This window comes from Pangasianodon hypophthalmus, chromosome 2 (assembly GCF_027358585.1).
Source record: "Pangasianodon hypophthalmus isolate fPanHyp1 chromosome 2, fPanHyp1.pri, whole genome shotgun sequence".
Taxonomy (NCBI): domain Eukaryota; kingdom Metazoa; phylum Chordata; class Actinopteri; order Siluriformes; family Pangasiidae; genus Pangasianodon; species Pangasianodon hypophthalmus.
The window spans coordinates 28272829-28299032 of NC_069711.1; the positions used below are offsets into that span (position 1 = coordinate 28272829).

The 26204-nt window shown below is 38.9% G+C and overlaps 2 protein-coding genes across 5 annotated transcripts in view; one reads left to right on the forward strand and one right to left on the reverse strand.

Moving 5' to 3' along the window:
• Nucleotides 1-200: 200 nt before the first annotated feature.
• On the forward strand, nucleotides 201-10762 carry LOC113538228 (UPF0450 protein C17orf58). The gene is made up of 5 exons (XM_026933144.3): nucleotides 201-439; nucleotides 2659-3261; nucleotides 4588-4674; nucleotides 7057-7248; nucleotides 8917-10762. The coding sequence occupies exons 1-5, from the start codon at nucleotides 355-357 to the stop codon at nucleotides 9102-9104; spliced, it is 1155 nt and encodes a 384-aa protein (XP_026788945.1). The 5' UTR covers nucleotides 201-354; the 3' UTR covers nucleotides 9105-10762.
• A 5543-nt stretch (nucleotides 10763-16305) lies between these two features.
• LOC113538288 (nucleosome-remodeling factor subunit BPTF) overlaps nucleotides 16306-26204 on the reverse strand; it is a 58536-nt gene continuing 48637 nt past the window's right edge. For 3 of the 4 annotated variants that reach the window (XM_026933228.3, XM_053229270.1, XM_053229272.1), the window contains 4 exons: nucleotides 25941-26133; nucleotides 25473-25557; nucleotides 22297-22483; nucleotides 16306-20256 (listed from right to left, as the gene is read on the reverse strand). In XM_026933228.3, the coding sequence (XP_026789029.3) occupies nucleotides 20220-20256; nucleotides 22297-22483; nucleotides 25473-25557; nucleotides 25941-26133 (502 nt within the window). In that variant the 3' untranslated portion in view covers nucleotides 16306-20219. Of the gene's footprint in view, nucleotides 20257-20320; nucleotides 21088-22296; nucleotides 22484-25472; nucleotides 25558-25940; nucleotides 26134-26204 lie in introns of those variants that run through there. The other variant, XM_053229269.1, reaches the window with a different exon arrangement.

The window sequence follows — 26204 nt, forward strand, 5'->3', positions numbered from 1 at the left end:
ATAATAATAATAATAATAATAATATCTATACCATCAATAAGAACAACAAGAACATTTTTATAATAGCATTATTATAAGAGCAATAATAGCAACGGTAATAACTGTAGTAATTTTCAGATAAAAAGAGTGAAATGGAGAGAATACACTAGAGAATTGGGGCTGTTTGAGACTCTCTCTCTCTCTCTCTCTCTCTCTCTCTCTCTCTCTGAGTTGATAGAGTAAACCCAGACTGGTCAGCTGATCATCCCTCCATCCCGCCCCTTTACTCTGAGAATTCAGAGTGAGGATAAAAACCCGTCACCTCTCTGAGCTGCAGAGCCTCAATAAGACTTTCTCTCTATAAGGAAGCTGCTCATGTTCATCAATAACATGTCCGGCATTTTGCTTCTCCTCTCTGTGGCTCTCGCCTTCACTGATGCTGAAGAGCATGCTGTTAATGGTAAGACTGGTAAACCTATATTTTATTATTACCTAACTTCTTTTTTTTCATTTTACAACTGAATTTAAGTGCCCAAGAAATGATCAGTGTGATCAGTTTGTATGGAAAGAGAAGCTTGCCTCCTTGTATGTACCTTTCTCCCAGAAATGGAAATTTTGAGAGTGAATCCTGAAGCATCAGAAATAAATGACTGGTAATGACAAATCTAAATAGCTGTAATGTCTTGTTAATGGGTTATGTCAGGGCTGGATGAAGACAAATGATAAAAATAGGTAGATTTAAGTCATGTTATGAATGAAGGAATGTGTTCTAATAGTTGTTTAGAAACCTCTGAAACTAAAAAGAAATTAAACTGGACAAAGCAGGGTGGTTTTTCTTTCCTTTGGGAAATCACCAGCTACACTTGAAGCCAATTTGGATGTTGCATGTAAGACAGGTTTGGGGAAAATGTTCATTCAAAGTTTCTTTTTTTTTTTTTTTTAATAGTCCTTAGCTTCTTAAAAGTTTTGTACATGGAAACATTTCTCACAGAGAAACTCTCTGTTTCAGGCATCTAGAACCGTTACAGCTTGATACACGATGAATGTTCTATAGTTTAATATTTTTCCAAAAGTCTATGATGCAGACAATAATTACTTTAAGTTAGTTGAGTGTCATTCTTATTAGGATTTAAAAATCACAGATCACAAAATATCACAGACGCTTCACACTTTGGGTTTCATCTTTACTCAAAATGTAGTCGATGGTCCAAGACATGATTGGTATCTGACACTTGCTTTTTTTTATTATTGTTATTTTGCACTTGAATCAAATGTGCCTAACAACTGTAATTGAATGTTGGTGACCCCCCCAAAAATGTACTACATTAAAATGAAAGTCATAAAGATTTCATTTTGATTTATGTCAGATTAAAGATGTTAATCAGAAAACTCTTTTTCCCAAAAGAGGCCCAGTTTCCCAAACACACCACAATGCTAAAAAATAATCCTAACCGGTAGAGACAGCATTCAGAGTAATCCTTTCTCTACCATTTAATTATCATCTTTGTGCTGCAGTGCTTTAGGGAAATTCAGTATTACACAGCAAAATGACCAGTGTGGCAATTTTAATGAATACCTGCTGTGGTAAAAAAAAAAAAAAATTAATAGATGTTCTATTTACTGCATCTGTAAGCATGTGAGATTACCCTGATGCTCCATTATCCTTTGCTCCAAGCTCATTTATAATAGAAGACTTCAGTACAAATACAAATTTTACAGTACAATCATTACACTGTAACAAAAAATCCAATCTTATGTAGTTCTTATGTAGTTCTCTACCACCTTCCATTACTGGAGCAATACACTAAAAGTAAATCAGGTTACTTGCACTTCGCTGAAGGTTGTGTACTATCCATGAGTGATCAGATCTGCACAACTACGCTGCTAACCCATAATTCAACAACACACAATTCAACAACAGCTATGTTACACAGTGTGATACCAAAGCACTGTTGGATTCTCCATTCTGATTGATCAGAAGGTGTTGATTAATTTACTGTAACAGTATCTCTGAAAGTATCGAGCTGCAAGACAGAACAAAGATTTATATTTATGCCCTCATTAAAAAACTTTTCGATTTATTTATTAATGTGCTAGTTCTAATATGTTATTATTTCTATAGTAAAAACTCATGCTTGAAACTGTATAACAGATATAGCTTCACATACTGTACATAGATTTTAAAGACTGTGTGTAATTATTGATATAGTAAAGTTTTCTGTGAAGAGGTGTTTATTTAGAAATTTTTGGAAGGAGTCTCCAGTGTCAGCATTTTGTAACATTCAAAGATAAAGCTGCAACTAGGTTTCCTGACATGAAAAGTCTTCATGATGGCTTTGCGAGTAACACGAGAAGCTGTTTTTTTTGTCAACAGAGAGAAAAAAAAGCAATGTGAAGGAACGACTGTTTATAGCTGTTATAACGTAAGCAATTTCAGGACCTAACTTGTCTCATGGTCATTCCACAATATTAAATAGAACTATAAATGGATAAAAATACGAGTTTTTTTAAAAAAAATTGTAATCACTGGCAAATGCTGTGGTTTAAGAGGAATAAACCACTTTACGACATGCTGTTATTGGAAAATAATCACTGCTGATTAATTTTCTGTAACAGCACGCCCCATGTTTTATATCTTACTTAATAGTCAGTGCTTGCTAACTGTGGGTCTATTCACAGAGTTGTTTTCCCTGATCGGAGCGCCGCCGGTGCAAAGTGGAACGTCTGACTCCTCCAGCAACCAAACCAAAACCGGAGCCAAAGATCCTTCTCTACCAGCCAATGAGCTGCTGGAGCAAGGCAAAAAATCTGCAGACCCGAAGCTGGCGCTGTCCCCGGGGATGTGGCCCAAACACACAGACCCGCTATCCCCTCATCCTCGGCCAGGCACACACAGCAAGAGCAAGAAAGGCTCGAGGGACGAGCGGCTTCCCATCGACCATAACAATGAGAAATTGCGTAATGATGGGCATTCTAATAAAGTCGTCCCTGCTACTACTGGAGTCGGGGCATCGAACCGCACACAGACACAGAAAGCTACACCCGAAAACACAATGCAGTCCAATAACCCTCCATCCAGTGAGTCTGAGCTAAATCACAACTCCAGATCACGTACACGCTCACAGCAGTCATCATCTAACACACACAAAGAAAGTGGGAATGGTCGGATGGATCCCGAGGAGAACAGACCAGGCAAGTCGGGCCTGAACAACAGCCGCTCATTCAGTCAGAACAACCGGCGCTCTTCCAGTCTACTCTACCACTTCGACATCCACAAGAAAGGTAAAAGAGGCTTCTTTATCTGGGTCTTAAACACTAACGTTTCTTTGCTTAACAACCTGACTCAAATCTTTGGCTCTTCATGTGGTTTTAAAAGTGCAAATTAAATTTTATAAGTGTTCCTAGACTGGAAATAACCATAAAATTAAAAAAAAAATAAGTTGGTAAAAATGTCATTCACAATATTGTTTGACCAATTTCTTCATTACAGGCTTCTAAGTAAATTTTTCTGGTCTGGAAATTAGCTCCTCCCCCAGCCCCCAGGAACCTCCCCCACCCTCCCCCAGGAACTCAGCTGCTCAGCTCTGCCCTGTTTTGCTATAATCTCTCATGATAACTCATCAGACATATGTAGTGTTATGAAAAAGCCTGGGGTCTTTCAAAAAAGTCTTGCCAATGTTTTCATTGCAGTTGTGATTTCCCATGCAGGAAGCAGAGCATTTGAAAAATTACAAAGAGCTTCTTAAAGCTGCAGTATGTAACTTTTGGTGACCTCTCTGGTAGAAATGTGTTATTGCAAGCAACATGTAAATGAACATTTTGTAGATTTGATTGCAAGTAGCAAGTCGAACTGACCCAAAAGCTTTGTGTGGACCAGAGCAAGTAAACATGGCAAAATGTGCAGTACAGAGCCAGGACTGGGAAATGCTGCCTTACAGTTTTCATATCCCATCACTGGAAGGAAATATGAGTGTGCATGTTGGAAAGAGGAGAGAGAGAAAAAATCTCTGAGGGTGGATGGTTATTCTAATTACTCTCTCCCTCAAGCCGCAAATTGCTGCTTAGCTCGCACACTTTGAATGCACCCTTTGTGCTGAAGATCTTTGAGCCATAAGATTAGTGGGAAAAAAAAAAAGAATCTGAAATATGCCTAAGCGAAATGGGCTACGACGCGGTGATTAAACTACAGATATCAGAAAGATAGCCCTGCACCGTCCCACGCCGGCTGGAATGCGACGCTTTGGCTGGGATAATGGCGCGGCAATGACAGCTTGGGCGTTGGAATGGAGCTCTGTGGTTTTCAGTGGCACTCACGGTCACAGTCAGTTGCGTTCATTGTGTGGCGTCATTTTAAAATATGCCCCTTAATTATCCACCACTTTAGGATGATTTAGATTGGCTTTTCAGGATGGAGATAAGTCTAAATCTGGACTCAAAAGGATTCTCGAGTCCTTAATTATATTGTGATTAAGGTCTCGACCTGCCTTAATCTGACTCTGGGGAAATCAGGAAATAGAAGGGCACTCAAAGTGACTGTCTTGTGATGTGATGTACTGTCCCTTCCTGTCCCTTCTTTGAGCTCATCACCACTCCATCTTTCTCTGCCAGAGTCAGATTTCAGCCACGATGCAGTGTGTCTGAGTGAATGCAGGAAGGACAAGGACGAGACAGAGCACTTCTGCTATAGTGAATTCGGTGAGGACAAACACAATCACATTGTACATAACAATAAGAGGTTACAGTCTGTTTTACCTCATGATACAATGCATGCCTCCTTTGTTGTTTTCTTTCATGCTTTGGGACCAACATGGGGATAACTTTCCATGTTTACAATGGGGAAAAACTCTTGAATCACTTTTTCTTTAGTAGAATACAAAGCAGAATTATAGGAGAAAAAAAGTACAGAACTACAAAGAGAAATGAGAGAAATTGAGCATGCCCAGGTTCCCTCAAGCAGTTCATGTTCATGGAAGAAAGATTGCCCTTTGAGTTGCACTAGTTTATTTGTGTATCTCCAACCCAGCTCCTGGAAATCTGCTAATCAGCAAAGTTTAGCTTGACCTCCAAAGCTAAAACACCAGATGACATCATCAGGGTCTTTAGGAGGATCTGAATATCAGGGCTTTACAGTTAAAGCAGCTCGAATTTAATACATTTTAATATATCGAAATTAATACATTTCCATTAGTGAGCTCAGTATTAGTGCATTTAAAATCAAAGCCCAATTTCACAAAGAATCAGAAATAACCATTGCAAATTTATTTTCACAGGGCACACATCTACCATATCACCTATAATATAACAAGGATAGTCAAAAAGAGTGTAATTTAACAAATATCAAAGCTAAAAGTGTCATGAATTAGTGTGCCGAAACAGTAAGTGCTAGAAATGAAGAATCTGGCATATTGCACATAAGTATTAAGCCCAGTAGTACACTCTTTAGGTCAAATCTACAACCCTTAATGCTTCATTTCTATGAGGAAATACTTAAAGATTCAATGTTTCATTATCTGAGAGGATTGCAAGTAAAACTCTTTTAGGAAGCTAAGAACCAGGGGCAGCTGATATAAAATAGGCTAGCAGGGCTAAGCCACCAGGCCTTCAAAGATTAAAAAAAAAAAATCAATATAAGTTTTAATTTTTGGCATACACATTTGTTAACAAATATCAAATGCATTAAGGTGGATTATTTTGGATTTCTGTGGACCAAGCACAATAGCACCACCAATGGTAATAAGGAAAATACACAGAATGTGTGATATGAAGAAGTGAGGCTGGGGCTGATTTCTTTCTGGCCCAGACTGTAGATTCACACAGCTTTTGTCAGTGACAGCCGTGTCAGGTGATTACACAGAGTGAAATGCCCCCTAGATTTGATCTGATCTCCATTTGGGCTAACATTTTTCAGCCCACTTTGTTGACACATCCAGTCATTACACAGTCGTGGTGTAATGAATGTGAACAAGGTGGATTATGTGCTTTTTTATCACCTAATTGTGTTTGGAGGAGAAACTAAAAGTAAACAGACTAAGCACACATTGTCCAATGAAAGTACAAATTATACAAAACGACAGGTGACAATAAAGTGTACGTTTTGTGACACTAAAGTGTAAGGTCAGTTTTTTTGGTCTACATGAATGGGTTACAGTTTTTCTGTTGAGCATGTTTGATATTCAGATGAAACACGACACAAAATCTAGTAGAGCATTATTGACGTGAGACACTGTGTGTGTGTATGTGTGTGTGAGCAAGTTGGATCCACATCATTCTTAATATGCCATTAATGAGACCTCATGATATAACAGATTTTAGATATTAGATTTTAGTCCTCCCGCCTAATATCTAAACTGCTAAAAACCCTATCCTGAGAACCTGTTGAAGAACCCATTCCTAAGAGTGTAGTCAATAAAATACTGATATAGCATGTCTTGTGTCCATGGTGCTTCTTTTATTTTACCTTGGAGTTACAAGCGTACTATAGCAAACAAGTAATGGAAGTGTGTATTTTTATTTCAAAATTAATTTTCAAAAAAATCTGTTTTTCTAAGTCATGGTCTTCATTTTCTGATGAGTTTGACCTCATCTGATTAAAGTTGCACTCACCTGACAAAAGGAACAACGTTCTTCCATGTGGAACTTAACAAAGTTCTAAACACACCACACTGTGAAGATGCTGTTCCACGTGAAAATGATGATACATGTACGTTTTCCAGTTGTCTTTCAGATTGGTGGAAAAGGAGCTAGAACTAAAGCCCCACATTGTGTTGACACACATTTGGGCCAGTTCTTGTTTTTGAATGTGGAGTGGAAAAGCACTGAGACTAATCATCATGAATATGTTACTTAGGAATTGGAAATATGAGCGTAATCAGAAATTAACAGCTGGTGTTCACATTTGGAGGTAACTTATCTATTATTAAAGATAAAATATTGGGTGTCTTGTAGGGGTGAATGTACTGTATATTCATGAAGTACCCCAATTACACTTTTCTCAGGAGACTCTGTCTGCTTCAAACCAGAGTTCCATAACATCCAGCGTGTACTGACACAAGTTTCAATTGACTTTCTTTTTTCCAGCCATCAATGGCATTGTTCACGACATTGATATAATTCGTCGAGGCATCAGGCTGGTCACTCTGCTGGTGAGCAACGATGGCTTCTACAAGATGAGCCGCCTGTTCATCGCTCCAGACACCTTCTTCTTCAAGGTGAACATCTTGGTTTTGGACACCTACAAGTGTACCAAACCTTGTCCTGACCTCAAACTCGGTGAGTTCTGATGACTGTATGAAGTGAGCACGTCTGCTTAACCATTACTGGTTATCATCTTTAATTAATTTGGCATTATTTACGTCACTACCATCCTGCTTTCTCCTTCTATTGTGACAAACTTGCAGAAATCATGGACATACTAAAAAAAAAAAAAAAAGAAGGCTTGTTACAGGATGTCCGTGGATTAAGCCCCCCTCAATACTCAAGGCTCCTGGCAATTTTTTCAGCTTTCTGAATCTACAGCTATGTTTCTGCAACTGGCAGACTGAAGCCTTGAACTGTGGGCATCTGTGAAGGTTTTCAGTCAACCAGATCATTTGGGAAGCAATAATAAGTCATGTCAGCTGGCCTTGGGTTATCTTGAAGACATTTCCTTGGATGAGTGGAAATGTCTTGAGGATTGAAACAGAGATCCAGTCTTTGAGGAAATAGAAACACCAGTCCAGTCCAGGTCTTAATATTTATAATCAGGTTGCACTGATACTTCTGTGTCTGTCCCAGAAAGGATGCATGGCCTTCCACTCCATATACACTTCCTTTATCCACTTCCTTGTAACAATACTAACTCTGCTGAAAAATCTAGCTAGTCTGACCAGCTACAACATGGGCTGAGCTAGTCTTTACACCTAACTGGTTGTCCATCTTTGCCAGCTAGTACGTGCTGGTAGAAAGGAAACAGTTCCTGCTTCAATTGCTACATTGTAGACACATTATTTTTAAGAAAACAACACAACAGAAAGGCAATTAGAAACATAACAGTAAAAATAACTTACCAGCTGGTAAAGATGGTTTAGCAGCTTGACTAGCTGGGCCTGTGTTTTGGCAGCTCGTACCTATCTTTCAAACATCAGATCATTGGTCACATATCAGTGTGTATCATATTTCCTCCTCTAACACCATGTTGACATTAGGGAATGAAAAGTGGGCACTACTGTTGTCGCTTGTACTGCTGTGCACTGCCCATTTATTTCAGTCCTGATAAAAAAAATGGTAGTAGCTACACAGAGCTTCTAAAGCTAACTAATTAGTTAAACATAAATTAATGCATGAATCAAAGTGAAAAAGTTTTTTGATTGACATTAGTTCTGTTAGCCTTCATAACATACACTGACCATAGACACCAACAATCTCTGCTAATTTCCTTCTTAGCTTTATTTTTCTTCGTAATATCTCTATACACACTTAGTAAGAGATCATATATATATATATATATATATATATATATATATATATATATATATATATGTATATATATATGACAGAATATGACAGTTATATGTTTTTCTTCCATTGTTGCATATCGAACATGAAATTAGAACTAATCGCAGGTAAAAACTAAAGGTACAAGTGGAAACATTAAAAACTTCGAGGCCTGCTATAGGACTGATCAGAGGAATCATTCAACCAATCATTTAAATTTACCTTGCCATACGTCATTTGCATAGAATTGAGAAAATCTTAATGCAAATCCCACTTGTTGTAGAAATCATGGCTCTGTGTCTCACAAGTGCATACAGAGTGTGAATGTTAACCTGTCGCTTTGTCATTCGCTGGTGTGAATGTAGGGTAAGGAGTGATATAGCATAAATACTGATTCTTCGACTTATTATGAGTTTACTTAGGTGTACTAATCCACCCTGCTTGCAACAATATTATGTGTTACAGGTAGCAGGTACATAGTCATGGGTCATATCTACCACCGAAGGCGCCATCTTCCGTCCAGTCTCCTCACCCTCCTCGCGGGTAAACTGAAACCCGGAGACGGGGTCCTGCGCAGCAACAGCTACGTCAAGCGCTACAACAAGAGAAGGCACCAGAAAGCTCAAGAGGCCATGCGCTCAAGGTGCAGGTGAAGGAGAACAAAAAGGGCTCGCTACCGACACCTGCTGCATGGGAGGACTAACTGCGGCCTTATGTAAATATAAAAAGAACAACCTCATAATCTTGCAGTATTATCGGAGGAGATAGACAGGAAGACAAAGGCGTCTCTGTCCACCCTGCCCAAGCGTCCGAGTGTAATAGATCAATCCACTCCAAGTGGGGATATTTTGCTTGCTGTACAATGCTTGCCTTTCTGCCTGTCCTCTTTCATAGACGACTCCAGGGAAATCCGCTGGATTCCATCCACTGGCGGAGGATCTGATTCATGTCTGAAACATGAACCAGGAACCGGCTAAATATTTCCTCTGAGAAATATTCAGAGAAAACTAATAAAATTAAAGTTTTTATGTGTTTATATACCCTATACTCCCTGCCCTTTTTGATATACACACAAGAACCATGATGTGTTTTCAGTGGACATTTACCCTCATAAACAACACGGAAAGACCGGAAAGGTCTTTGCAAAATAACCTCGCTGAGGAAAATGAGAAAAGTCATGCATCCGGATGGCGTCAGATTTTTCTAAGTTCTGTCATTTCATATTCCATAACCCACGTACTTCTTTTACAAAACACAGAACACGCTATTTGACTTTGAACATGTAATGCACTATGCACATTTCAGAAGTTACTATTTTATATCCTATAAGTGCACTTTCTTTAGAAAATACATTTTGTGCACTATGTAGAGTGTAGAAGCCAATTTTTCGTACCTTATATAGTGCACTTTTCTTTACAGATTTTGATGTTAATTGGGCCCACAGGTTTCGTCTCTACACAACATCCAGTGTCCAGTGTCCTGTATGCAGGTTTTTTTCCCCCATACTTTTCCAGTTTGAAAACATCATGTGTCATTATCTCAGTTAATGTCTGTTTATTTTCCTATTCACACTGTTTGAGCAGCACAGAATGAGAGCAACAACACAGAGCTCCTATTTATTTCACCCGTACTTTGTATTTCTCCTTTAAATGATATCAGTATGCAGGAAATGTGCTGTTATGCTCAAAAGAAGGAGAGGAAGAATTAAAGGGTTTGGAATGGGGAGGGGGAAAAAACAAAACAACATTTTTTTTTACAACAAAATCCCTTTCTTAAGACAAGGTTATTTTCTGTACCTTGGGATACTTTTACTCTGTATGTAGGAGAGACTGCAGAAAGAGAAGGCCAGTGTGTATGCGTTCGTGTTGAGCCCTAATCGGATAGTAATCTGATCCTCCACGCACCTGGTTACATGAAAGAGGGCGGTTCTGTTTAGGGTCCTGTGAGCAAAAACATGGGCCAGGGCCTCAGGGAACAGACGCTCCAGGAGCCGTAATGGAACGCCACCTATGGCGAATGTTTGCCCGCACACACACACACATACACACACACACACATAGGCTTTTGGCTCAAAGCTCAAAGGAAGCAGAAGGGGAGAGGCATGGGCAGGAAAGAAGAGGAGCTTTATGGGCATGTTGGGTGAAAGAGAAGGAAAGATTTAAAGAAATGTGTTCCTTCAGGCTCCATTCCATGAGTCAAAAGTGTATAATGGGTGGAACTGAAGGGTAAACAGGGAATACTTTCATATGCACTGCTGATGCACATTTTGTCATTCTCAAATGTCTTATTAAATAAAAAATATTTTTTTCTACCTGCTGTATTTTACTTATTCCTGAAATATTTTATGATAGAAAGAACCTGCCTATTGTACAATATGAAAGGTTCATCAAATTTTTATTCCTTAAAATACAGACTATTCACACTACACAGTATTCCTTAAAATACACCTGAATGTTAAAACTTTTAAAATGTAGAGTGGTAAATCATTTATGCTCCTTTAAATACACCAAAAAGATATGAAAAATGACTTACTCACTTTACCCTTATAAAAATTCCCAGATCTAAGAATATGTACAATATGTAAATTGGGAACACCATGATGTCCCTCTGACACCCCAAATAGTTAGCTGGAAATTTTACTGCTAGTAAACTAGCTCACTTTTTTTTTTCCCACAGCTAGACACAAGCAAAATTTCATTACAGTCTCACTTTGTCCCTTTATCAGTGATTTGTTTAACAGCACTCAAACCTGTGTCATATACCACGAAAAGACAATCACAATTTTGTTTAGCAGTAACATAAGCCATAAGCTATGTTACTGCATAATCTGCATATTGAATAGGTTTGATAGGTTTATAGGCAATTTTGTAACATCACAAGTTGTACTCATATGTGAAAAAGTGAAAAAGTCTTATTATTCAAATGTAAAAAAAAAAAAAACGGTGAATTTAATGCTGCATTAACAAAAACTGTGCAACCAAAATCAGCCATCCAAGAGAAGTTAACCATTAAAAAAAGTGACATTTTTCATGCTAGGGGCACTTTACTGATTGTTCCCAGCGATAAAGAAGCATGTGTAGAGTTCATATCATCTATAAAAACACAGTTCCTGAAGTCCAAACACAGATCACTATGATAAAACAAGCTCAGAACCATCATAACAACAATTAAACTCATTTCAAGCCGATATGGTCTATTGTAGCCATATCCGGCACTCAGTTCCCATGCTGAGGCGAGCAGGAAGCAGGGGCCTGGTCCCAAATGGCTCCCTAGGACATGTAGTTCACTACATAGGATGCTGAAGTTGTTATCTCATACTGTATTTGAACTTAAATAGCGAGAAGGAAGCAACTTGGGATTCGGCCAGAGACTCCTCGCAGCAGGGGGACATTCCGCATGGACAGAGGTGGTGAGGGTTTAGAGAAATCATGAGAATCTCTTCCTGTGTGACAAAGACACAGCCTGAGAGCCACAATAACCGAGACAGGGGTCACCAAGCCTCTCTGCTGTCTTGTTTTGGCCCACATTGAACACACCTGATCTGATCAGTGTCTTCTGAAGGACTTTTCAATGTCATGGCACAGCCAGACAGTAGGAAAAGCAATCCCTTAAAAACATATTGTACAGAGACATCAGTATCAAAGACACTAGACTTGTATTATAGTCCTGAAGTCTGAAGTCCTCATTCTTCAGTTTTTTCTGAATGAGGAGAAATTTTGCTCAATGACTTAATTATTAAAATGATCCACAATGTATTAAGTAATGGCATGCTGCTACAGGAAAATAATCAGGATGGTGTGATGTGGCCCAACATGGTAACTTTCCTATAACAGTACACCCCAAAGTGTTTTATTCCTCTTATACCAAAGCAAGATATTTGCCAGATGTTCCATTTTTAGTTAATTAAAGAATAATGCATCATATATTTTCCTAGTTTACAGTACATTTACATTTAATGTTGTGGACTGCCCATTGAACAAGTCAGTTCCTGTTATCATTTATGTTATAGCAGCTATAAACAGTTCCCACGCTTTATCTCGAAGTTAGTAAGACACCGCAAAATGCAACGTCCTTCATTTTTAGTCTTTCCGATGGTTAAAAACTTAAAATGAACAGCTTTACCTCTGAGTGTTACAAAGCACTGGAACTGGAGACTCATTTTATAAATGTTAAATAAACATCTTTTTACAGAAAACTTTACCATATCAACAATTATACGGTTTTCTTCATTAAATAAAAACACGACTTTTAATTATTATCTGTTAATTATTAGTTGTAGATTACACAGAGCATCTGCAAGACAAATCCCTGTGAATCCCTGCATTATTGTCAGAGCTGCTGTTATAGGAAATGAATCAACACCTTCTGATCAATAAGTTTTATGAAATCAACAGTGCTGTGGTATAGTAGAATTCTTCATTAAAGTCATTTAACTGCACTTTTATACTTAAGAGATATGATTTTTAAGTCAAAATTAGTGACACAAATATATAGTCGATCATCTGGGTCGTTATTTTTTTTTATACACTTCATTCATTTGTATCTCTTAGTGTGAAAACATTAGACAGTTATATATACTGAAATATTGTCTAAAATATTACGTAAGTATGCAATCTGAGACATAGTGTAAGGTCACACAGTGTCACAGGTCACATAGTGTAAGATCACATGTTGAAGTTGAAGGTGTGAAAGGGTAAAGATGGTAGATGTATTCAAAGTGACCCAAAAAATTACAAACATATTCCTCAGGGCTTAGAGAACACTGGTTTAGACTCGCAGGATGATTGACAGGATGCAAGGTCAGTGGAAATGTTAACATTCCTTGCCCATTTTTAGGAGCACCTACCACATAGCGAGTGCCGCCCACACCTTCAGCTGCATGTTAAGGAGAATGATTGTGAAACTGCAATAGGGGTGAATGCTGAAAACTTGGGCTTTGGGTAAGAGTCATTCAGTAAAGAGGACCGGGATATAGTGGGTGTGGAAACTCCAGAGCTAAGATGAGCCAAAGGGTCAGGGAGTTAGCTAAGGGGAAGGTAGAGCTTCTTCCAAACTTCATTTGTTTCATAATTCCATATAGATCATTTTGCTGGTAAACTATTACTCGTTTTAAACTATTACTACACTCCATCCATTAAAGGAAACGGACCACAGGCTCTCGATTGGCACAACAGAAACACGTTCACCCTATCGTAGGTAGATTGCGAGCTCAAATCCATCTGTAGCTGGGAGTCCAAAAGAGCAAAATTGGCATTACTGCCTCCCATGTCAGAGTTACACTAACCAATCAGGGCCATCTGTGAACTCATGTATGTGGAAGAGGGTAGATAGCACTTTTCTCTGAGTGTGTTACACTGCACCGTTGTGTAGCATGAGCAGCAGAGGCTGCCTTCATGTGTTTCAGAGGAAATGTGTGTTAGCCTTAACCTTCCCTGGTTGGTATCTGTCCTGTGATAGGGAGAGCTAGCTAATGGGAGGGTCCAAATTGGGAGAAAATTGGATTTAAAAAAAAAAAAGGAACATGACCACCATATGTTGACACTGTTGACCAGGCATCATTCGGGTAGAGAACAATCTCAGCAAAGCAGTCACACTGACGTTGTACTACAAGTGTATTAGGTGCAGCAGTGTTACTGTTTTGTTGCAAACATTTAATAGCCACTTTATTTAGCAACACGTGCTGCTCAATATGTTGGTCCATATTGATTAAAGCTACTTTTATAGACACAGTATGCGTCTATGTGTGAATCATTCTCTGACTTTTATCAATTTCTGACCACAGCACTGCTGTTGACCCTGAAGTGACTGTGGGGGACCCCAGACTGGAAAATGCAAGGGGTCATCCTGGCTTTTTTTTCCCTCTTTATTGCCATTATGTTACCCAGATGCCTTCACAAGAATCAGGATAACTGTCTGAAATTGTTAGCATTATATTCTGTATGCTACATGTAGTGCTAGATCAAGCTTCCCAAATAGATAAACCATCATTACATTAGTAAAGAAAGCGTATGACAGGGTGCCAAGAGAAGAGCTGTGGTACTGTATGAGGAAGTCGGGAGTAGCAGAGAAGTATGTCAGAGTGGTGCAGGACATGTATGAGAGGAGCAGGACAGTGCTGAGGTGTGCTGTAGGTCAGACAGAGGAGTTCAAAGTGGAGGTGGGACTGCATCAGGGATCGGCTCTGAGCCCCTTCCTGTTTGCTATGGTGATGGACCAGTTGTCAGAGTAGGTCAGACAGGAGTCTCCTTGCACAATGATGTTTGCGGATGACATTGTGATCTGTAGTGAGAGCAGGGAGCAGGTGGAAGAAAACCTGGAGAGGTGGAGGTTTGCGCTGGAGAGAAGAGGAATGAAAGTCAGTCGTAGTAAGACTGAGTACATGTGTGTGAATGAAAGGGAGGGAAGTGGAACAGTAAGATTACAGGGCGAAGAGGTGAAGAAGGTTCAGGAGTTTAAGTACTTGGGGTCAACAGTCCAGAGTAATGGAGAGTGTGGGAAAGAGGTAAAGAAGCGAGTGCAGGCAGGTTGGAATGGGTGGAGAAAGGTGTTCGGGAGTTCTGTGTGATAGAAAAGTATCAGCGAGAATCAAGGGGAAGGTGTACAAGACAGTGGTGAGACCGGCCATGCTGTATGGTTTAGAGACAGTGGCACTGAGGAAGAGACAGGAGTCAGAGCTAGAGGTAGCAGAGCTGAAGATGTTGAGGTTCTCTTTGGGAGTGACAAGGTTGGACAGGATTAGGAACGAGTACATCAGGGGAACAGCTCATGTTGGACGTTTGGGGGACAAAGTTAGGGAGGCCAGATTAAGATGGTTTGGACATGTTCAGAGGAGGGAGAGTGAGTATATTGGTAGGAGAATGTTGGACATGGAGCTGCCAGGCAGGAGGCAAAGAGGAAGGCCAAAGAGGAGGTATATGGAGGCAATAAATGAGGATATGAAGGATGGAAATGAGGATGCAGAAGATAGGGATAGGTGGAGAGTGATGATTCGCTGTGGCGACCCCTGAAGGGAAAAGCCGAAAGAAGAAGAAGAAGAAGAATCGTTACATTAGTAGAACCACAATAGAATAAAGTGCTGGCTTTTATACTCGGTATATACTTAAAAAGACCAAGGTATCAAGACAATTTGAGCAAAATGATAAATTCTATTAGTAAGCTAGCAAAATTATTAATAGTCACATGCTCCAAACTGGGAGCCAACTCCTACCTAGCTGCTGAGCGAGCATTACATTACTTTACGACTTACAGTTGTCATCCTTGATTATTTGGATATTAGATTATCTCCAGCACTTACCACAATTCTGTTTCCTCTTTTCCTCTTCTTCTTGTTTTCATTTTCTTTTCTGGCTTCCAGACAGGTAGGTTCTTTTCATTTTGAAAAGCGTGACCATTTAAAACAAACTTGTGCAAGTCTTACATGCTAGCGAGATGGGGCGCCACGTTGGGGGGTTCCTGGTAAAGCATTGTACACTACTCATCAGAGGTTTTGGGGGAGTTCTGCACTTTGAGCTTTGACATTTTCCTGGACTGGCCTTGCCTCTCCTGTAGCTATGCCTATGTTGGCTGGCTATTTCTCAACTCAGCAGTGACATTTAGGCTGTTTAAAAATCCCCAGCAACATTGCTGCACGCAATACACTTGGACCAGAGCCATTCAGGATCACCGTTACAAACAACACATGAGATTTTCAGTCATTCATTTTTTATTATCTAGGAGGAAATGTTCTATAAAGTACAAAAGATCTCTTCGGTGATGCACTCTATTAAAAACATATTTTTCCTCATTCCTTGTAGCTTTTGTTCAACTTACTATAAAGGAAGCATCCAAGAGATATGATAAATAAACTATACAGTATATTATGACGAGAAAAGACTGGCTTTGTTTGCCTTTACAAAAACACCTTAGCAAACTTGTCCCTTGATTACGCACACAATATGCAGCATTTTAATGCAATGGATAATTCCACCAAAACGCAAACGCTCACAGGCTTTGTATTTACTCAAACATCTTCAAATGGCATAAAGAATTCTGATTGGCTACGTAAGGGAACAAATGAAAGTGGAAAAGAGGCAGAAGGTAAATATCTAGGTGGCTAAGAATACTAGTTACTTAATTATAACACATCAGGCAACTAGCTTAAGCTACATTGCTAATTTGCTTCATGAAATGAACAGCTGTTATTTTTTTTTTTAAATCATTAATAAAATGTTTAAACAGTTAGTTAGTCCATTGCTTAATTTTTGAAGTGTCAGAGTAACAGTTTTACCTAGCAAAAAAAAAAAAAAGCCATCTTTTATGCCTGAGAAGAGGTTTGGGTAAATAAAACTCAAATGAGTAAGGTAAAATACATCTCAAAGATGCAAGAAGTGTTTTTTTTTTAAATATGAGGAATTTTAAAAAATGCAAAACATAAAATGCCCAAGGTCTTGTAAGTGTTATTAACCTTATATTGCATCTACAGGTCACATACAACAGCTTGAAGAGATATAAAGAAACAGTTTAGCCAAAAAAAATAAAAAATTGTAGTCTCACACAATTTTCCTCAAATGTAGTCGATCAGCCAAGACATGTCTGATATCTGAAATGTGTTTCTTTAGTTTTGCACTACAGCTATGAAGCTCCTGCTAACAAGTACTGTAAATCTATCTCCTACATACTTACAACAAAACAACATTAAAGTATCTCATTTGTATGATTTGAATCTGATTTCTGTAAAGCTGCTTTGTGACAGTGTCTATTACTAAAAGTGTTATACAATTAAATTGAAGTGAAATTAGTAGTACAGCAGGGACAGCCTGTATTTACACATTTTAAAGGAAAAATCCACCCTGAATGACTCAATCTTTATAATCAAAATGTGAAGTTCACATTTAAAAGGAGCATCCAAAGATTTATTTTATGACTCAATTCTTAGTTGAATTAACCAGTAGTAAGTATAACATTATACGTTGCTGAAATCAGTTAGGAGGCAACAGTGTTTGAGATTGTTTGAGACAGGAATAATGAAAATATACCGCCAACCAATAATTTATCACCAGAATTGCTAAACCCCTCTGAAAAAATTCAATTTAATGTGTTACAGAGTGGAGTTTTCTTTTAACTTCAGAAAGCAACCCCATTATCATCTGTATATCTTCAAAATGGCTGCCTCCATCCACCTACAGCTTCTTGCTACATGAAGGTTTGTTCATGTTTATAGATTAAGGTAAGTGCATCACACTGTCCACTAAACCACATTACTGAAGAATGTTTCACGGCATGAGGTTTGTATTTACAGGAAACATTTTGTGTGAGGTAGACTTTGTTTACTTGTTAGCTACATTAGCCTTGTAGCACTGATTGACTACATTCACGGAAAGGGCTGAAATCATGTCGATCTGATTTTCTGCTGAAGTATTCCTTTGAAATACATTCCAACAGAGTGCCTGTGTGAGGTGTAGGTTATAGAGCTCCACATATGACCATAAGAAGTCAAAATTAAACAGCAGTAAAACAGTCTCAGTGAGCCACATTCAGACACAATAAGACTCTTCAAATGGCGAGGGAGGTATTATGACATGAACATTGTGTGTCCCAAAAGCTCCTGAGCCATTTCAAGATCTTTACATTAAGGTTTCATTAACCATTTATTTGATTTTGAACCGTCTTTCCTTTCATTGATCAAAATAGCTTCAGTTATAAATGTTAAATGTTTCTGCATTACTTTTCCTCAATGTAAAATGCTTCACTCAAAAAAATAATAAAATACCTAAAAATAGACCATTTATATATTAAAAAATTATATATATATATAAACAAGTATACATATTTTTTCTGGCCTGTGGTCTGTAATACAGAAATTTTTAAAATGGCCATAAAGCTCTGGGTTGTTTTCCAGGCTCCAAGTCTCCAAGTCCAGGAGTTGTGTTTTGCTGAAAATGATGGTGATTGTGAATGTCCACCTACTGAGACGGCAATAACAACTACCACTGATCTAAACCACTAATTATTGTGACAGTGTTTAGTTGACTACAAAAGTGGGAACAAGTAGACACACAGGTTTAAAAGTTTTGTATAAATTATGCAGGTCACTTTACAGAACAATAGAAATCTTAGAGTAATGCTGGGTTCCATTGTACTCCAAACCTGAGGACTCAACCTTTGACTCAGAAACAGTGAGACATTCCACCCCAGTTGAAATGGATCTTGGTCACAGCTGATCTCACAGTCAAAATTGTGTTTTAACAATGGGTTTGGTTCCCATTTGCAACAAACTTCGGGTGCTGTATGCTTACCAATACTGGATAAAAGTATTCCACCTTCCATGAAATGGCCTACTAAGTCCTCTCGTTAGCTTTGTTAGAGAATTGCAAATTGGGGAAAAGGGTGTTGTGTTGTTGAGTAACTAGATTTCTTGAGGCACTTGATGTGCTACATGCACAGATACAAAGTTTAACAGGAATGAATTTTTTTTTCGCCCACAGCACAAAGCCCCAGTACTTTTCCAATAACCAGTACTAAGGCTGTGGAATGTTTTTGATACCTGCTCAAGGTTGGCACTAACAGCCCCTAACAATACTCACTGGGCGGGGCTAGCAACAAAAGGATTAAAGCACCATTGTGCTGTTTTCTTACTCAAGACCCGCCCAAGATCTGCTTTTTGCGATGTTTCATTTTGCAAAAAGCGGATCATAAGAGGTGCCATCAAAGGCATGCGTTGTCAACATCCTTACAGTGTATATATGTTTATACCACAGCCCTGGTGGTCAGAAGGTGTTTATTTAACATTTAGGGAAGGAGTCTCCATTGTCAGCGCTTTGTAACAGTCAGCAAGTTTTCCACCATTGGGAAATCTTTTGGAAAGAGGAGATTGTTTTAATAACAGGAACAGACTTGTTGCACGGATGTTCTAAAATGCTAAATGTAACTTTAAATACTTAAAAAGTATGATTAATAAATTAAAAAATTGTAATCATTGGCAAACTGCAAAAGGAATAAACACTTCATGATGTGCTGTTAGAGGATCATACCACTCTGACATTGATTATTTTCCAATAACAGCATGTCTCATGATGCTTAAAAAAAACAAAAAAAAAAACAACACACACACACACACACACACACACACACACACACACACACACACACACACACACACAAACAAACAAACAAAAAAACACCTAGAATCCAAAGTTCTGTTGGTTCTTGTTTGGGCTGGTTCTTGTTTTTGAATATGCAGTGAAAAACTCTTAAAATGTTAAATACATTTTTGGTTACTAAATGCATTACATTTGGTTACTAAAGACCAAAATATGATGCTTTTTTGCATTTTTGGACAACTGCAGAATCTCTGAAGACCCCTCAACAAGAAGAACTGGAATGGATTTAGAACACATTTCAACTAGAAATAAAATACCCCAATTTTGAGTACAATGGAACGCTGCATAATGGCCCATGTTCTGCTTTAACACACTGTAAAGTATCAGTGTGAGTAGTTTGGTACATCCTCAGGCTATGGTACATCCTCAGGCTATGGTCCATCCTCTGCTAGAAAAGACCTTCATCCTTCACATCTGCTTCTCAAACAGTGTTCTTCCTCCATAATGATCTGTTCTTCCCATTTTTGCTGTGAAATGGTTATGGATCCTGCATCACTGATCTCTCACTTCCTGTAAGAGCAGGAGCTCCAGCGCAGCATGTCTCTGGTTCCCATGTGGGAAGCAGGAGCTCACCTAGCAGAACCAACTTCCTGGTTACAGAGTTACCAAAGAGCTTATGAGCAATGTAGTTTAGGAAGCTGTAGACTGCAGTCTGTTGTTATGAGACCTACAGAATGCAGAAAGGAGAAACGGGTAGATAGCTTATTTATTGAAAACCTTTTTTTTTTAATTAAAAAGTAAAACAGGATGCCAGTAGGTCATTTTCTTTAGGTTTTTTTTTAATAAAAAGTAAGAAAATAAAAAAAGATAGCAGCCATGCTGGTGTGAGTTCATCTGTTCATTTATAGACAATAATTCATACTGTTGTAACCCACATGAGGATGGCGTTCATCGGAACATGAACCAGATTTGCTACACAGGCAGCATCTGTGACATCCACTCTCCTGTTGAACCAGTCTACAGTTCTGTAATGCTCCTTCACAAAAGGATTTAAATGCATAAAAATATCATATATATACATGACTCCAAAGTGAGATAAAAGTCTAACACAATTAGTAATGTAACATTCCCAAATATCCACATATAGCCAGTGATATTACAGTATGTACGAGGTAAGCTTGTTTTCTCGCCTCATGTATGAGATTTTAAAATAACAAAAGCTTATTCAGCGACGTTTCTAAATGAAGTAACTAAATAAAATGGACATATTTCCTTTACAGACACATGAAATGCACTGGTTAACTAAATAAGGTAAATAATTATTTTCAATATTGACATATCACACTAGAAAAAGTAGCTTTTCCCCTGATTGAAGTACAAACACAGCTCCTGCTTTACATCACTCAACAGTCCATCTTCCATACAAAAGTTATGTTCTTCCATACAAAAAGTTCATGCTGTTTTCTCTTTGCTTTAAAGAAAAACACAGCGGTGCTCCATGATAGGCTAGTTTACAGTGAGCCAGGCAGCCAGCTCTGAAGACCTATGCCATCATAATCTGTGAATGAGAGAGAGACAGACAGAGAGAGAGAGAAAGACAGTGGATGGTGTAAGTGAATGCATGCAGAGCACAAGTGGAGATGATGCTAACAATGATAGCAACAGCATGCAGAATAAGCATTCCTCTGAACAACTACATGCGACTGATTCTGCAGCAAAACTCACTAATAATGAAAATGTGTTACAGCAAAATAAAGAAAAGGCAAAAAAAAAACAAAAAACTTTTAAAATATGTGAATATGTAAAAGAGAACTGGAAGCACTTTGTGTTAGAGAGTGAAGCAACACCCAGATACGAGATACAGAGATGAAATAGAAAATAAAACCTGAGGAATGTATATGTAGAGTGAAGAAATGGAAGGAGAGGAGAGGAAAGAAAAAGACTGAACGGGAAAGGAAAGGAAAGGAAAGGAAAGTGGAGGAGAGGAAAGGAAAGTAAAGAGAAGGGGAGGAGAAGACACAAAAGGGGAGTGGTGAAGGGAGGGCAGGAAAGACATGGAAAGGGGAAGGAAAGGAGATGAGAGGAAAGGAGGTGGAAGGAGAGGAAAGGAAAGGGAGGAGGACTAATGTAAAGGCAAGGAATAAGAAAGAAACAGAAGGAAAGGAAAGGAAAGGAAAGGAGATGATGGGGGAGTGGTGGAGGGAGGAAGGGGAGGTTAGAAAAGAGAAGGCGGGGCAGTAAACAACGTGAAAAGCAGATCAGAGGAAAGGAAATTGAAGGGGAGGAAAAGAAAAAAAGTGGAGGGAAGGCCAGGAAAGATGACAGACTGATGGAGGGAGGGAAGGAAGGAAAGAAGGAAAGGAAGTAGGGAGGAAGTAAAGAAGGAAGGAAAGGATGAGGAAAGAAAGTAAGATAGGAAGGAAGGAAGGAAAGAAAGGATTCTTAGAAAAACAGTTTCCATTCAAGGGTTCTCTGGTTTTTCCCTCTGCGAGAACCCTTAATGGTTCCGTTTTAGCCAGGAGTCCAAGCAAAATACCTTTAAAGTCAGAGGACCCTTTGCTAAACAAAGAACCTTTGAGTACCCATTTTCTAAGTGCAGAGAGGGTGAGAAATGAAAGAAGAAATGGAGTGCAAGACAGAAAACGTGAATGTAAGCAAAAGAGAAAATTAGAGGGATGGAAGGCTAGGAAAAGAGACTGATTGTGTGTGTGTGTGTGTGTGTGTGTGTGTGTGTGTGTGTGTGTGTGTGTGTGTGTGTGTGTGTTACCTGCTTGCTTTGAAGGCTTTAAGCTTCTGGACGAAGAAGGTCTCGAGCACCTCTGCGCACTGATAGAAGGGCGAGTCGCTGGGGTTGTAGTATCGACAGTTATCGAAGATTCTGGTCATGTCTGCTACGTACTCAGTCAGCTTACTGTAGTGACGCTTCAGCAGGCGCTCCTCCATCGTCGAGAGGTCTGAAACACGGCACGGATATAAAACGCACGGAGTCACCGCGTATTCAGCCTTCTGTAGTGCATACCGTGATCAATATTAAACTGTGACTTTAAGGTGCACTGAAGAGAATTTTATTCAGTTATTAGGATTCATTTTAAACAAAAAGAGTGAGCGCTCTGTACTGCTGCAGAAATACTCGGGGGTGGGGCTTATTTCATTCCCACGCTGTTAAAACGTGTGTGTGCTGGTCTGTATGACAACCAGGCTCATCAATCCATACAAATGAGAGAACAATGAAATTCAGGCCTTGTAAAATTTTAGAGGTCAGCTGGGAGATTTAAGAGTATAAATGAGAAACCAGAGCAAAAAAGTGGGAATTTTTAAATCCTGTTTCTACAGCAGTAGTGGAAAAGTACATATGGATTTTCTCTTATTAATGTACATAACATTGCAAAACTTCAGTTCATATGATGGTAGTTTCTTACAACAAAGAATCTTGCTGTTCATTGTTGTTTTTCTGTTCTGCTTTTATAATTTTCTATACTTCGTTCAAGGCGTGACCGTGGATTTACACTGCTGTTTTGAGAAAGAGAAACTCAGAGAGAAAGAGAGAGAGAGACAACCTACAGAGAGGCACATCCAAATAAACAGATCATGTACACACTTCACAGAGACACACATCACTGCTTTGTAATTTTCACCTTCTCTCTCTCTGCCTCTGTTTCTATCTCTCATCATCTATCTCTCTCTCACAATTTCTCATCATTTCTTCTCCATCTTTCTTCCTCTTTCTCATTCGCATCACAGGGAATCTTTAAGAACATCAGGATTAAGACACAGAGCTCTGGTGTGTTTCTGAAGACGGCACACATGATGGTCTTTTGCGTGTTGCTGAGTCATTAGGCATCTGTTTGTTGCTCGGTTTGCACTAGGCGAGTTAGCACAGGTCAGTGATCGACACAGATGGCCTGATTTTAACTCATTCAAGATGGAGGCCTTCATCTGTGACTCAAACAAGGGCAATGTTTCCTCCATTATAGCTTTAATAATAATAATAATAATGTTTTCAGAGTTACTGCAGTGGATTTAAACCCACTGTGAAGGTTTCCTGTATCCAGAAGCAGCCAAAAAAGTAAATTGACACATTACTGTACTTACATCAAATGTAGTCTATTAACCAAAATATTTGGTGTCTGAACTTTGCTTATTTAGTTTGGCACTGGAGCTACTAGGATAATGGTGCCATTACTGCCATTATGTAAGACAAGCTTGTAGCTACAGTTTTGCCTCAAAATGTGTCGAGTACAAATGAGCCAAACTGAGAAAATAATTTAGGTCCTGGCAGGTTTTTGTGATGGTTTCATTTTTTTTTTTTTACAAGATAAATCATGCCAGAACCACTTCTACATTTACTGTGAAATTTTAACCTATAAATTAAAGTGAAAAACAATAAGAATCACTTTGGGGGAAAAAATGAAAAATAAAATATGTATAATAACCTGGTTGCATAAGTATGCACACCCCTAAACTAATACTTACTGTAGTTGAAGCACCTTTAGATTTGATCACAGCATTCAGTCTTTTTGAGTAAGAGTCTATCAGCTTGGCACATCTTGACTTAGCAATATTTTGCCATTCTTCCTTGCAAAAGCATTCTAACTCTGTCAAATTGGCTGGGCCCTCCTGAGGTCACCCCACAGATTTTTGACTGGATTTAGATCTGGACTCTAGCTGGGCCATTCCAAAACCTTGATCTTGTTTTGGTGAAGCCATTCCTTTGTTGAATTGGAGGTTTGCTTTGGGTCGCTGTCATGCTGAGAGGTGAAATTCCTCTTCCTCTTAAGTGTTTTAGCTGAAGACTTAAGGTTTTGTGCTGAAATTGACTGGTATTTGGAGTTATTCATTATTCTCTCCACCCTGATTAAAGCCCCAGTTGAAGAAAAGCAGCCCCAAAGCATGATACTGCTGCCTCCATGCTCCACCGTGGGCATGGTGTTCTTTTGGTGATGTGCTGCTGTGTTTTTTTTGTTTTTTTGTGCCAAACATACCTTTTAGTATTAAAAGTTCAACTTTGGTCTCATCAGACCATAGCACATTATTCCACACAGTTTTGAGAGATTGGATGTATTTTTTTTCTTGGTTAAAAAAATAATAGGGAGATTGTTGTCACATGTAGAGAGCAACCAGGACTTGCCAGAAATTGCTGCATTTCTTTCTTTTAATGTTGCTGTAGGCCTCTTGGCAGCCTCCCTAACCAGATTTCTCCTGGTCTTCTCATCAATTTTAGAGCCATGTCCTGTTCTTAATAATGTCACTGTTGTGCCATATTTTCTCTACTTCTTGGTTATTGTCTTTCCAGTGTTGGTATATGCAATGCCTTGGAAATTTTTGGCAACCCTCTCCTGTTTAATATTTTTAAACAACAAGATCCCATACCTGCTTTGTAAGCTCTTTGCAGCGCATGGCTTTTCCAGTTCTCTTTTTCCAAGAACGTGATTGGTTGGTCCTACATGAACAGCTGTACTTTATTTGGCATTAATCAGTCACTTTAATTGATGGCAGGTGTATACTAATGCAGAGCACAAATTCCGAGTATGGGTCACCATACCTGGCCACAAGTCACTTCACTTCACTTCACTAATTAGTATTTAACATGATATTTGAATAGTATTTGAATTATAGTATTTGAATGTGATTGGTTGATTCTGAACACTGCCACATTGCCAGTTATAAAAGGGTGTGCACACTTATGCAAGTTGGGTATTGCATAAGGTATTTTCTTCTGTAAAAGATGTCTGGGTGTTTGTCACTTGATTTTTATATGTTGCAATTTCACAATAAAGATGAAAAACATTCTAACATGGTTTAACTTAGTTTCATTTTTTACATCACAAAAACCTGCCATTTTAACAGGGGTGTGTAAACTTTTTATATCCAATTAACTTTTTAAAGACAATTTTTGTCTGAAATTGTCCTTTAATATACATGAATTCTCTGCTAGCTTCTTACCCATAGGCTCCTTTATTACTCCATAATAATCAGGGGCATCTTCAGGGTCCACCGGCTCCAGGAAGGGCCACGCCATTTTGTGAGCCTAGAGACAGATATAGCGCGAGCACACATACGGTCAGTCAGTGTATTGGAAGCAGCTGCTTCAACATTGAAGAAAATTAAAGCCCTTTCATTCCTCAACAGGAGGGCATGGGAGTAAGAATGAAAGAAAAGGAAAAAGCGAAGAAGGAAGGGATGAAGAAAGCGAAAAGAAAGACAACACCCGCTCCTGGGAAGCCTTCCAAAGTTCAGGTTGATCAGATAAAGCATGCAGGAGAAGAAAACAGTACCAGATTTGTTTTCTTCTACTATCAGGAAGAAAGAAAGGCAGCAGGAGAAGTGAGAGATAAAGAGAAGGAAGTAGCAAGAGAAAACTGAGAGTGAGAAAGAGAGAGAGAGAGATAGAGACTTGGACATGTAGCAGACCTGTAGTGAGCGGAGAATCCTTCGTAATCCCTCGTAGTCTTTCTCTGTGAGTGGTGTGAGGACGGTCATGGCGTCCTCGGTGGACTGGCACTGAGGGCAGATGTACTCGTCGATGTATGTCGCCTCGCTCTGCAGGATCCCCACGCAGCGGCCGTGATACCAGTTCTGACAGCGGTCACAGCCGATGTAAAACCTGACAACAACCAGAGCAGTTACACCTTAAAGCTGCAGTATGTCATTTTTTTAAGAATAAAAACCAGATAA

Bases quoted from the DNA above. Each gene is read 5' to 3' on its own strand.
- LOC113538228 (XM_026933144.3), top strand. From the start codon at position 355: ATGTTCATCAATAACATGTCCGGCATTTTGCTTCTCCTCTCTGTGGCT. The intron at 440-2,658 runs GTAAGACTGGTA...GTCTATTCACAG, and splicing joins TGAAGAGCATGCTGTTAATG to AGTTGTTTTCCCTGATCGGA. The intron at 3,262-4,587 runs GTAAAAGAGGCT...TTTCTCTGCCAG, and splicing joins CTTCGACATCCACAAGAAAG to AGTCAGATTTCAGCCACGAT.